Source organism: Telmatherina bonti, assembly GCF_933228915.1.
Source record: "Telmatherina bonti genome assembly, chromosome: 15".
Taxonomy (NCBI): Eukaryota; Metazoa; Chordata; class Actinopteri; order Atheriniformes; family Telmatherinidae; genus Telmatherina; species Telmatherina bonti.
Window position 1 is genome coordinate 35,702,861 of NC_136613.1, and position 12,623 is coordinate 35,715,483.

At 51.0% G+C, this 12,623-nt stretch overlaps 1 protein-coding gene across 1 annotated transcript in view; it reads left to right on the top strand.

Moving 5' to 3' along the window:
* Nucleotides 1–12,015, top strand: part of slc10a2 (solute carrier family 10 member 2) — a gene marked incomplete at both ends in the record, with an annotated part of 28,233 nt that extends 16,218 nt beyond the window's left edge. Inside the window, 4 exons of the mRNA XM_079254783.1 lie at nucleotides 1,690–1,864; nucleotides 5,223–5,347; nucleotides 11,273–11,432; nucleotides 11,799–12,015. Coding sequence (XP_079110909.1) covers nucleotides 1,690–1,864; nucleotides 5,223–5,347; nucleotides 11,273–11,432; nucleotides 11,799–12,015 — 677 coding nt within the window. The remainder of the gene's footprint in view (nucleotides 1–1,689; nucleotides 1,865–5,222; nucleotides 5,348–11,272; nucleotides 11,433–11,798) is intronic.
* Between the last annotated feature and the right edge of the window lie 608 nt (nucleotides 12,016–12,623).

The following is a 12,623-nucleotide window of genomic DNA, read 5'->3' on the forward strand; positions in this document are numbered from 1 at the left end:
CTCTCCTCTTCCTCCTGTCGCCTCTCCTCTTCCTCCTGTCACCTCTCCTCTTCCTCCTGACGCCTCTCCTCTTCCTCCTGTCTTCCTCCTGTCACCTCTCCTCTTCCTCCTGACGCCTCTCCTCTTCCTCCTGTCTTCCTCCTGTCACCTCTCCTCTTCCTCCCGTCACCTCTCCTCTTCCTCCCGTCTTCCTCCTGTCACCTCTCCTCTTCCTCCCGTCACCTCTCCTCTTCCTCCAGACTTCCTCCTGTCACCTCTCCTCTTCCTCCCGTCACCTCTCCTCTTCCTCCCGTCTTCCTCCTGTCACCTCTCCTCTTCCTCCTGACGCCTCTCCTCTTCCTCCTGTCTTCCTCCTGTCACCTCTCCTCTTCCTCCCGTCACCTCTCCTCTTCCTCCCGTCTTCCTCCTGTCACCTCTCCTCTTCCTCCCGTCACCTCTCCTCTTCCTCCAGACTTCCTCCTGTCACCTCTCCTCTTCCTCCCGTCACCTCTCCTCTTCCTCCCGTCTTCCTCCTGTCACCTCTCCTCTTCCTCCCGTCACCTCTCCTCTTCCTCCTGTCACCTCTCCTCTTCCTCCTGTCACCTCTCCTCTTCCTCCTGTCACCTCTCCTCTTCCTCCCGTCACCTCTCCTCTTCCTCCTGTCACCTCTCCTCTTCCTCCTGTCTTCCTCCTGACGCCTCTCCTCTTCCTCCTGTCTTCCTCCTGACGCCTCTCCTCTTCCTCCTGTCTTCCTCCTGTCACCTCTCCTCTTCCTCCTGTCACCTCTCCTCTTCCTCCTGTCACCTCTCCTCTTCCTCCTGTCACCTCTCCTCTTCCTCCTGTCGCCTCTCCTCTTCCTCCTGTCACCTCTCCTCTTCCTCCCGTCACCTCTCCTCTTCCTCCTGTCGCCTCTCCTCTTCCTCCTGTCACCTCTCCTCTTCCTCCCGTCACCTCTCCTCTTCCTCCCGTCACCTCTCCTCTTCCTCCTGTCACCTCTCCTCTTCCTCCTGTCACCTCTCCTCTTCCTCCTGTCACCTCTCCTCTTCCTCCTGTCACCTCTCCTCTTCCTCCCGTCACCTCTCCTCTTCCTCCTGTCACCTCTCCTCTTCCTCCTGTCTTCCTCCTGACGCCTCTCCTCTTCCTCCTGTCTTCCTCCTGACGCCTCTCCTCTTCCTCCTGTCTTCCTCCTGTCACCTCTCCTCTTCCTCCTGTCACCTCTCCTCTTCCTCCTGTCTTCCTCCTGACGCCTCTCCTCTTCCTCCTGACGCCTCTCCTCTTCCTCCTGTCGCCTCTCCTCTTCCTCCTGACGCCTCTCCTCTTCCTCCTGTCTTCCTCCTGACGCCTCTCCTCTTCCTCCTGACGCCTCTCCTCTTCCTCCTGACGCCTCTCCTCTTCCTCCTGTCTTCCTCCTGACGCCTCTCCTCTTCCTCCTGACGCCTCTCCTCTTCCTCCTGTCGCCTCTCCTCTTCCTCCTGACGCCTCTCCTCTTCCTCCTGTCTTCCTCCTGACGCCTCTCCTCTTCCTCCTGACGCCTCTCCTCTTCCTCCTGACGCCTCTCCTCTTCCTCCTGTCTTCCTCCTGACGCCTCTCCTCTTCCTCCTGTCTTCCTCCTGACGCCTCTCCTCTTCCTCCTGACGCCTCTCCTCTTCCTCCTGACGCCTCTCCTCTTCCTCCTGACGTTGAGGTGACCCGGCTGTGTCTCCTCCCCAGCCTACCAGCTGTGTAAACGCTTCTTCAGACGAGGCTCTGACAGCGAGACGGCGTCCGTGGAGGCTGGTGAGACTGAAACAACCAAGGAGAAGGACTACGTCTACGACAACCGAGGCTTTGAGTTCGACGGAAACGGCAGCATCGGCGTGAAGGGAACCTACAAGAATCTGGACCTGTGAGATCTCAGATTGGACTTTGGACCAGGACTCTGCCTGCAGACTTGAGTGAACACACACACACCGCCCTCTGCAGTGTGACGTGTGTGATGCAGAGGAAGAACAGGAGGATCCTCACTTCTCCGTAATGCTGAATCGTTTTTATACTTTTAACTCAAGGCCTCCTTTAATTTATTCATTTATAAATATTTAAAAAAAAAACAAGCCTTTCTTCGTGTCTGATCTCAGTGATTTCAGATGTTTGTTCTGCATCCATAACTGTTTCAGGAGCTCCTCAGGTAAACAAACAAACAGGTGATTTAAAGTTAAGAGGAAGCTCAAACTTCCAGACATTCCAGAAACTCTGTTCCCGCCTGCCAGCTGTCCAAACCCAGATGTTTCCTCCTCTCTTTTATTTCCAGTAACTTTCAGTGCTCTGAGTTGTGTTATGCTGCGTTATGTCTGTTGATGAGTGAACAGAAATAAATATTTGTACAGTCGAATGTGTTGCTGTTTATTCAATTTATTTCAGCTTTATTTGTATCGCTCTACTTCACAAAAATGTTGTCCCAGGACACTTTACAGACACATCATTTTAAACCCATTCATACATATCCTATAATAGAAACCAACTGATTGCATCGAATCAAGATTTGGATCCAATACCCCATCCTGAGCTGCACGAGGCGACAGTGGGAAGGAAAAAACTCCCCTTTAACAGGAAGAAAACCTCCGGCAGAACCCGGCTCAGGGAGGGCAGCCATCTGCCTCGACTGGTTGAGGTGGAGAGGACAGGAAAGACAGATCAATATGTACATGCTCTATTTGGAATATATGGAACTATAAGATCTTTTATGTACAATGGAGCTTGGTCATGGAGAGCTTTATATGTGAAGACAAGAATTTTAAACTTTATCCTGGATTTAACAGGGAGCCAGTGTAGAGAGGCTAAAACTGGTGAAATATGATCTCTCCTGCTAGTCCTCATCAGAACCCTCGTTGCAGCATTTTGGATCAGCTGGAGGCTTTTCAGGGCATATTTGGGACAATCCATAAATAAGGAATTGCAGTAATCCAGCCTGGAAGTATTAAAGGCATGGACTCATTTTTCTGCATCTTTCTGAGACTAGATGCTCCTAATTTTTGTAATATTACGCAGGTGGAAGAAGGCGGTTCTAGAAACCTGTTTTAAATGTGAGCTAAAAGACAAGTCCTGGTCAATAATGACTCCAAGGTTCCTCACAGTGGTACTGGAGGCCAGATTAATGCCATCCAGATTAATTACATAACTGGATAATGTTCTAAGTTTTTCAGGCCCGAAGATAACGACCTCTGTCTTGTCTGAGTTTAAAAGGAGAAAATTCAGAGTCATCCAGGTCTTGATGTCTGTAAGACATCTTTGTAATCTAAGAAACTGATTGGTTTCATCTGGTTTCCTGGAGAGGTAGATCTGAGTGTCATCTGCATAGCAATGAACATTTATACCATGCTGCCTGGTGATATTTCCTAAGGGAAGCATGTATAATGTAAAAAGTATTGGTCCAAGTACAGAACCCTGAGGAACTCCATGACTTACCCTGGTGTGTGAGGAAGACTCATCATTTACATTTACAAACTGAAATCTATCAGATAAATATGACTGGAACCAGTCTAATGCAGTCCCTTTAATCCCAATAACATGTTCCAGCCTCTGTAGCAGAATATTGTGATCAATAGTGTCGAATGCAGAACTGAGATGTCTCTAAGGCTGCTGCAGATGAAATAACATTAGTAGTGTTCAGGTTATTACTGATTTCCTTCCTGATAGAAACTATTTTATTTACAAAGAAACTCATAAAGTCATCACAGCTGAGGTTGAAAGGAATAGATGGCTCAACGGCACTATGGCTCTTAGTCAGTCTGGTTCCAGTGCTGAAGAGAAACCTGGGGTTGTTCTTCTTCTCCTCTATCAATGATGAATAATAAGCTGTTCTAGCCACATGCATGGCTTTTTTATACACTATTAAACTTTCTTTCCAGACTATGTGACACTCTTCTAAACCAGATGAACGCCATTTTCTTTCCAAACGTCTTGATGTCTGTTTTAAAGCTTGAAGCTGGGAATTAAACCACCGGGCCGCTTCTTCTGACTGGTTCTCTTCTTCTTTAGAGGAGCAACTTTATCTAGTGTTATACGCATTAAAGCTGTCATTCTAGCAACACATTCATGGACCTGTGTTGGAGTAAAGCTCGGATGGGTGTTTCCTGTCAGGTTAACACATGGTGTTGGAGGAAATACTGCTGAAATAGACTTCTTAAATTTGTTACTATCTGACGAACATCGACTAGAATGGATTTTCTTCTCAGCCCTTGTGTAGTCAAGGAAAGTAAACTCAAAAGTTATTAAATGATCAGACAGAACAGGGTTATGAGGAAGAACTGTTAGTTGATCACCTTTGATGCCACATGTCAGAAGAAGATCCAGAGTGTGACGATGAGAATGAGTCGGTCTGTGGAGATTTTGGGAAAATCCAACTGAACTTAATATAGAGTTAAAGGCAATGGTTAAACTGTCATGTTCATCATCAAGATGAATGTTAAAGTCCCCCAGAACAATAACTTTATCAGTATTCAGCACTAAGTCTGATAAGAGGTCTGAGAAGTCAGTTAGGAACTGTGAGGAAGATCCAGGTGGACGGTAGACTACTACTAGGAGAAGTGGCTTCTCTCATTTCCATCTTGGGTGGGAGAGACTAAGAGTCAGGTGTTCAAAGCTATTGGAACTATTTTTATGTTTAGGACTAATCAATAGTTCTGATTTAAAGATAGCTGCCACACCTCCTCCTCGACCTGTAGTTCTGGGAACATGAACATTTAGACAATCTGGTGGAGTTGATTCATTAATACTAACATGATCCTCCTGCTGCAGCAGGTTTCCGTAAGACAAGATAGATCAATATGATGATCAGTAACCAGGTCATTGATTAACAGAAACTTCGACACAAGAGATCTGATATTCAATAAACCGCATTTAATGGTTTTATGATTTTGTCTTATTAGATTCATTGTTTTGATATTAATGAGGTTTTCATGACGTACTCCCCCCGTGCGATCTGATTTATATTCATGGGTTATGGGGGGGCAGATACAATCATTATGGGTTTTGGGGAGGGGGGAGGGGGGTGGGTGGGGGGGCAGATACAATCATTATGGGTTTTGGGGAGGGGGGAGGGGGGGGGGGGGGGGTGAGATTACAGAAAAGCATGTGAGACTACAACTCTGCTTCCTAGTCTCAGTCCTGAACAGTCATGGGTTTAACTGACTAATAAAATGATCCATGTTCCTAGAAATGAGAGCTGCTCCATCCACTGTGGGATGAATCCCGTCTCTCCTAATAAGACCAGGTTTTCCCCAGAAGCGGGCGGAGGTCCGTTTTGGAGCCGGGGTAAAGGACGACTCGGACCTGCAAGCCTTACTGCAGAGCTCGGGGGCGGGGACGGGGACGGGGAAGCACCGTGGTGCCGGTGAGCTGCTGGACTGAGAATCATCACTTAAGGGATGGAAATATTTTATCTTTATACAGCAAAAGGAGCAGGATGAGGGTGGAGACAGTGGTCCAGAGACCAGCAGGATGGAGACAGTGGTCCAGAGACCAGCAGGGTGGAGACAGTGGTCCAGAGACCAGCAGGATGGAGACAGTGGTCCAGAGACCAGCAGCAGGATGGAGACAGTGGTCCAGAGACCAGCAGGGTGGAGACAGTGGTCCAGAGACCAGCAGGATGGAGACAGTGGTCCAGAGACCAGCAGGATGGAGACAGTGGTCCAGAGACCAGCAGGGTGGAGACAGTGGTCCAGAGACCAGCAGGGTGGAGACAGTGGTCCAGAGACCAGCAGGGTGGAGACAGTGGTCCAGAAACCAGCAGGATGGAGACAGTGGTCCAGAGACCAGCAGGATGGAGACAGTGGTCCAGAGACCAGCAGGATGGAGACAGTGTTCCAGAGACCAGCAGGGTGGAGACAGTGGTCCAGAGACCAGCAGGATGGAGACAGTGGTCCAGAGACCAGCAGGGTGGAGACAGTGTTCCAGAGACCAGCAGGGTGGAGACAGTGGTCCAGAGACCAGCAGGATGGAGACAGTGGTCCAGAGACCAGCAGGGTGGAGACAGTGTTCCAGAGACCAGCAGGGTGGAGACAGTGGTCCAGAGACCAGCAGGATGGAGACAGTGGTCCAGAGACCAGCAGGATGGAGACAGTGGTCCAGAGACCAGCAGGGTGGAGACAGTGGTCCAGAGACCAGCAGGGTGGAGACAGTGGTCCAGAGACCAGCAGGGTGGAGACAGTGTTCCAGAGACCAGCAGGGTGGAGACAGTGGTCCAGAGACCAGCAGGATGGAGACAGTGGTCCAGAGACCAGCAGGGTGGAGACAGTGTTCCAGAGACCAGCAGGATGGAGACAGTGGTCCAGAGACCAGCAGGGTGGAGACAGTGGTCCAGAGACCAGCAGGGTGGAGACAGTGGTCCAGAGACCAGCAGGGTGGAGACAGTGGTCCAGAGACCAGCAGGATGGAGACAGTGGTCCAGAGACCAGCAGGATGGAGACAGTGGTCCAGAGACCAGCAGGATGGAGACAGTGGTCCAGAGACCAGCAGGGTGGAGACAGTGGTCCAGAGACCAGCAGGATGGAGACAGTGGTCCAGAGACCAGCAGGGTGGAGACAGTGGTCCAGAGACCAGCAGGATGGAGACAGTGGTCCAGAGACCAGCAGGATGGAGACAGTGGTCCAGAGACCAGCAGGGTGGAGACAGTGGTCCAGAGACCAGCAGGATGGAGACAGTGGTCCAGAGACCAGCAGGGTGGAGACAGTGGTCCAGAGACCAGTAAGGTGGAGACAGTGGTCCAGAGACCAGCAGGATGAGGGTGGAGACAGTGGTCCAGAGACCAGCAGGATGAGGGTGGAGACAGTGGTCCAGAGACCAGCAGGATGAGGGTGGAGACAGTGGTCCAGAGACCAGCAGGATGAGGGTGGAGACAGTGGTCCAGAGACCAGCAGGATGAGGGTGGAGACAGTGGTCCAGAGACCAGCAGGGTGGAGACAGTGGTCCAGAGACCAGCAGGGTGGAGACAGTGGTCCAGAGACCAGCAGGATGGAGACAGTGGTCCAGAGACCAGCAGGGTGGAGACAGTGGTCCAGAGACCAGCAGGATGGAGACAGTGGTCCAGAGACCAGCAGCAGGATGGAGACAGTGGTCCAGAGACCAGCAGGGTGGAGACAGTGGTCCAGAGACCAGCAGGATGGAGACAGTGGTCCAGAGACCAGCAGGATGGAGACAGTGGTCCAGAGACCAGCAGGGTGGAGACAGTGGTCCAGAGACCAGCAGGGTGGAGACAGTGGTCCAGAGACCAGCAGGGTGGAGACAGTGGTCCAGAAACCAGCAGGATGGAGACAGTGGTCCAGAGACCAGCAGGATGGAGACAGTGGTCCAGAGACCAGCAGGATGGAGACAGTGTTCCAGAGACCAGCAGGGTGGAGACAGTGGTCCAGAGACCAGCAGGATGGAGACAGTGGTCCAGAGACCAGCAGGGTGGAGACAGTGTTCCAGAGACCAGCAGGGTGGAGACAGTGGTCCAGAGACCAGCAGGATGGAGACAGTGGTCCAGAGACCAGCAGGGTGGAGACAGTGTTCCAGAGACCAGCAGGGTGGAGACAGTGGTCCAGAGACCAGCAGGATGGAGACAGTGGTCCAGAGACCAGCAGGATGGAGACAGTGGTCCAGAGACCAGCAGGGTGGAGACAGTGGTCCAGAGACCAGCAGGGTGGAGACAGTGGTCCAGAGACCAGCAGGGTGGAGACAGTGTTCCAGAGACCAGCAGGGTGGAGACAGTGGTCCAGAGACCAGCAGGATGGAGACAGTGGTCCAGAGACCAGCAGGGTGGAGACAGTGTTCCAGAGACCAGCAGGATGGAGACAGTGGTCCAGAGACCAGCAGGGTGGAGACAGTGGTCCAGAGACCAGCAGGGTGGAGACAGTGGTCCAGAGACCAGCAGGGTGGAGACAGTGGTCCAGAGACCAGCAGGATGGAGACAGTGGTCCAGAGACCAGCAGGATGGAGACAGTGGTCCAGAGACCAGCAGGATGGAGACAGTGGTCCAGAGACCAGCAGGGTGGAGACAGTGGTCCAGAGACCAGCAGGATGGAGACAGTGGTCCAGAGACCAGCAGGGTGGAGACAGTGGTCCAGAGACCAGCAGGATGGAGACAGTGGTCCAGAGACCAGCAGGATGGAGACAGTGGTCCAGAGACCAGCAGGGTGGAGACAGTGGTCCAGAGACCAGCAGGATGGAGACAGTGGTCCAGAGACCAGCAGGGTGGAGACAGTGGTCCAGAGACCAGTAAGGTGGAGACAGTGGTCCAGAGACCAGCAGGATGAGGGTGGAGACAGTGGTCCAGAGACCAGCAGGGTGGAGACAGTGGTCCAGAGACCAGCAGGATGGAGACAGTGGTCCAGAGACCAGCAGGGTGGAGACAGTGGTCCAGAGACCAGCAGGATGAGGGTGGAGACAGTGGTCCAGAGACCAGCAGGATGGAGACAGTGGTCCAGAGACCAGCAGGGTGGAGACAGTGGTCCAGAGACCAGCAGGGTGGAGACAGTGGTCCAGAGACCAGCAGGATGGAGACAGTGGTCCAGAGACCAGCAGGATGGAGACAGTGGTCCAGAGACCAGCAGGATGGAGACAGTGGTCCAGAGACCAGCAGGATGGAGACAGTGGTCCAGAGACCAGCAGGATGGAGACAGTGGTCCAGAGACCAGCAGGATGGAGACAGTGGTCCAGAGACCAGCAGGATGGAGACAGTGGTCCAGAGACCAGCAGGATGGAGACAGTGGTCCAGAGACCAGCAGGATGGAGACAGTGGTCCAGAGACCAGCAGGATGGAGACAGTGGTCCAGAGACCAGCAGGATGGAGACAGTGGTCCAGAGACCAGCAGGGTGGAGACAGTGGTCCAGAGACCAGCAGGATGGAGACAGTGGTCCAGAGACCAGCAGGATGGAGACAGTGGTCCAGAGACCAGCAGGATGGAGACAGTGGTCCAGAGACCAGCAGGGTGGAGACAGTGGTCCAGAGACCAGCAGGGTGGAGACAGTGGTCCAGAGACCAGCAGGATGGAGACAGTGGTCCAGAGACCAGCAGGGTGGAGACAGTGGTCCAGAGACCAGCAGGATGGAGACAGTGGTCCAGAGACCAGCAGCAGGATGGAGACAGTGGTCCAGAGACCAGCAGGGTGGAGACAGTGGTCCAGAGACCAGCAGGGTGGAGACAGTGGTCCAGAGACCAGCAGGGTGGAGACAGTGGTCCAGAGACCAGCAGGATGGAGACAGTGGTCCAGTGACCAGCAGGATGGAGACAGTGGTCCAGAGACCAGCAGGGTGGAGACAGTGGTCCAGAGACCAGCAGGATGGAGACAGTGGTCCAGAGACCAGCAGGATGGAGACAGTGGTCCAGAGACCAGCAGGATGGAGACAGTGGTCCAGAGACCAGCAGGGTGGAGACAGTGGTCCAGAGACCAGCAGGATGGAGACAGTGGTCCAGAGACCAGCAGGATGGAGACAGTGGTCCAGAGACCAGCAGGATGGAGACAGTGGTCCAGAGACCAGCAGGATGGAGACAGTGGTCCAGAGACCAGCAGGGTGGAGACAGTGGTCCAGAGACCAGCAGGATGGAGACAGTGGTCCAGAGACCAGCAGGATGGAGACAGTGGTCCAGAGACCAGCAGGATGGAGACAGTGGTCCAGAGACCAGCAGGGTGGAGACAGTGGTCCAGAGACCAGCAGGATGGAGACAGTGGTCCAGAGACCAGCAGGATGGAGACAGTGGTCCAGAGACCAGCAGGATGGAGACAGTGGTCCAGAGACCAGCAGGATGGAGACAGTGGTCCAGAGACCAGCAGGATGGAGACAGTGGTCCAGAGACCAGCAGGATGAGGGTGGGTGTTTAACTGAATAATTTTACACATGTCATCATTGGTGATAAAATAAATGATATAATAGTTACGTCTTAATGTTGGCAGGTTTATTGTTGGGTCACTTTTTCCATCATGATGCGGCTCATCAGCCTGTTGCCGTGTCACTTCCTTGTCATTTTGGTGCTGATATATTTAAACAGGAACGGTGTTTTACCAAACTTTTTGTTTTCAGTCTCGTCATTTGGAACATAATAATCTGCCTCCTCTCCCTGTAGACGCTCCAGGGTCATTCTCAAAAAGTTTCAGATCTTTCAGTGCAGCTCATGAGAAATGGGAGAAAACACAAAAGTGTTTTTTTGTCAGTGTAAGAGAGGAAGAGTTCTCTGACGCTGTTTATGATTTGCTTCTCCACTCCTCCTACAAAGACTCAGATATTCATGTGGTTTCTACGTTTCTATGTGTAGGAGGTGAAACCAGGGAATTTATCGTGTAATCATATTGAAATGTGATCAAGTTCGAAGAGAAATCTAAACTAATATCAGGTTTTGTTTTTATTTTTATCTCTATCAGCTGAACTTGGTGTAAAGAAAACACTCAGACATCATAAATGAGGAAGATTAGACGGTTTTCCCCCTAACTGTCTCCAGCAGGAGAACCGGGGACCACCGGTACGACGATTCTTATCCTAAAATGAGCCCCGCTTGCCGGGCAGAGGTCTGCATTGGGTCTGCTGGAACAGCAGCAGCCAGAGCTTTCCTCCTGGATTTCAGACAGTGACTAAGCTGACCAGCTCATGCAGAGGAGGCAGGAATCTCCAGGGGACATACCTGAAGAACAGTCCCATAATATTAAACATGCTAATGAGTCTCATGACAGGACCATGGGTCTGATGCTGGAGAGGAAACTCTTGATATTTTACACAAACGCTTAACTCACGGTGCAGAACAGAACAGGAGCACCAAAGCAGGATGAAAATATGCAAACAAGCCATCCAGAAGGCCAATAAACAGAAACTACTACGGTAAGAAATGTGCCCTGAAACTCCACAAGCTTCTGCAGAAGAGCATCCACCAGAGTTCCAGAAGGGAAAGAAGCAGAAATGTTCTCGCTGCAGCGCAGTCTTTCCTAACGCTCGCTGCCATCGCGCTGTGGTCCTCTGTCAAACAAGTGCAGGTGGAAAGAAGGCCATAATATTGATGATATCATGACAGTCTCCACTACTGTGAGGCTACAACTGTGTAGAAGTCCCAGCCAGCGCAGCACAGACCTGCCACGTGGTTTTTCCAGGAAAACCTCAATAGATTGATATTTACAGTAGAGTACATGAAAACATTTCATGAGGAACTTCAGCCTGAAGGAGTTTTAGTGTTAAAAGTGTCTTGGTTCCACCTGAAGCAGGAGATCATCAAGGTAACAATATGGGCGATGCAGCCATTCTACCCGACTGCTGCAGGCTGTGACTCCAGTTCACCAGTTTGCTCCTTGTGTAGCCGCCGCTGCCCTGGGCCAGACTGACGGGAAGGAAGCAGCCGATGTGCTCCAGCGGACTGGTTGGTCACCTCGGATGCAGACACGTCGTCAGCATAGAAATCAGCAGGATTTTGTGTCATCCTGCCTGGAGAAGTTTTCCTGCGACAGCGATGCGATTTGGTGGAAATCTCTGAGCCTCTTATCAAACTGTTCCATCAGGGTGTGGAATAAAAATCAGCTCGGAAACATTTATTTTACATCCTGCATCTTCATCCTCTTCCCGCTCGTCGTGGAAAGCTCTTTCTTCCTCCTTCTCACATCACGGTTATAAACAGGCAAACTGTTTTTAATGCTTTTATCCACCGTAAAGCATTTCAGACCATTTAGGCTACTTGATAAAAAACACTTTGTATAAAAAATTATTTTTTTATTATTATAGTTTTTCTGTGATTGCAGCAAATTGTCTCGACGTCATCTTCTGGTATAGAGACTGACAACACATAGTGTTGAAGATTATATTTTAATACTCATATAATTCCTCCTGAGGGAGGCAGTGGCTCGGGTGGTAGAGCGGCTCACCATGTGGCCTGAAGGTCGGCAGTTCGAGTCCTGCTGCAGCTCCTTGTTCTCCACTGGCTGGCCCCGAGCTCAGATAAATGCAGAGGGTTGTGTCAGGAAGGGCATCCAGCATAAACATGCCATGACTCGCTGTGGTGACCCCATCAATAAGGGACCGTCCAAAGTACAACAGCAGCTCAGATAGTTCCTCCTGTTCACTCAGTGCAACAAGCAGGTGGATAATGAGGGGTAAAAACCTTCCACAGGAGGTTTGTTCAATTGTTTAAGCAGATTAAAGCTTTTGCTAATTGTTATTTTGATGCTGCAGGATGTTTTTGTTGCATTTAGTGTTTTCATGTTGTGTTTTACATTTTGATAATCAGAAAGAAAATAAGTAAAAAAAGATTTACAATGAACCATTCTTCTTTTGTTGTTTTTTTTTTTTATTGAAATATTTTAAGGGAAAAGGAAGGAAGATAAAGAAAGGTGAGGGTAAAGACTTAAGAATACAGGATGAAGTGAAAAGACCCACTGAACAGGAGGAAACCATGGTCTCTGTCGTCATGGTGTGGCTGTACATTTCCATTGGACTACACAGCAACACTCGCAGTCCCTAATCGTACCTTTAGAGCTACAAAAGGCTATGACTAGGGTGCTCCCCTTAAAGGTACTGCCGTTGGACCCTAACAGCACAGTTTGTACCTTATAAAGACCAAAACTCCTCTGCAGGCTATCTGGACTGTAGAAAGTACATACTGCACTGCTAAAGTACAACTGCAGCATCTTTGAGGGAAACACCCCAGTCACAATCCT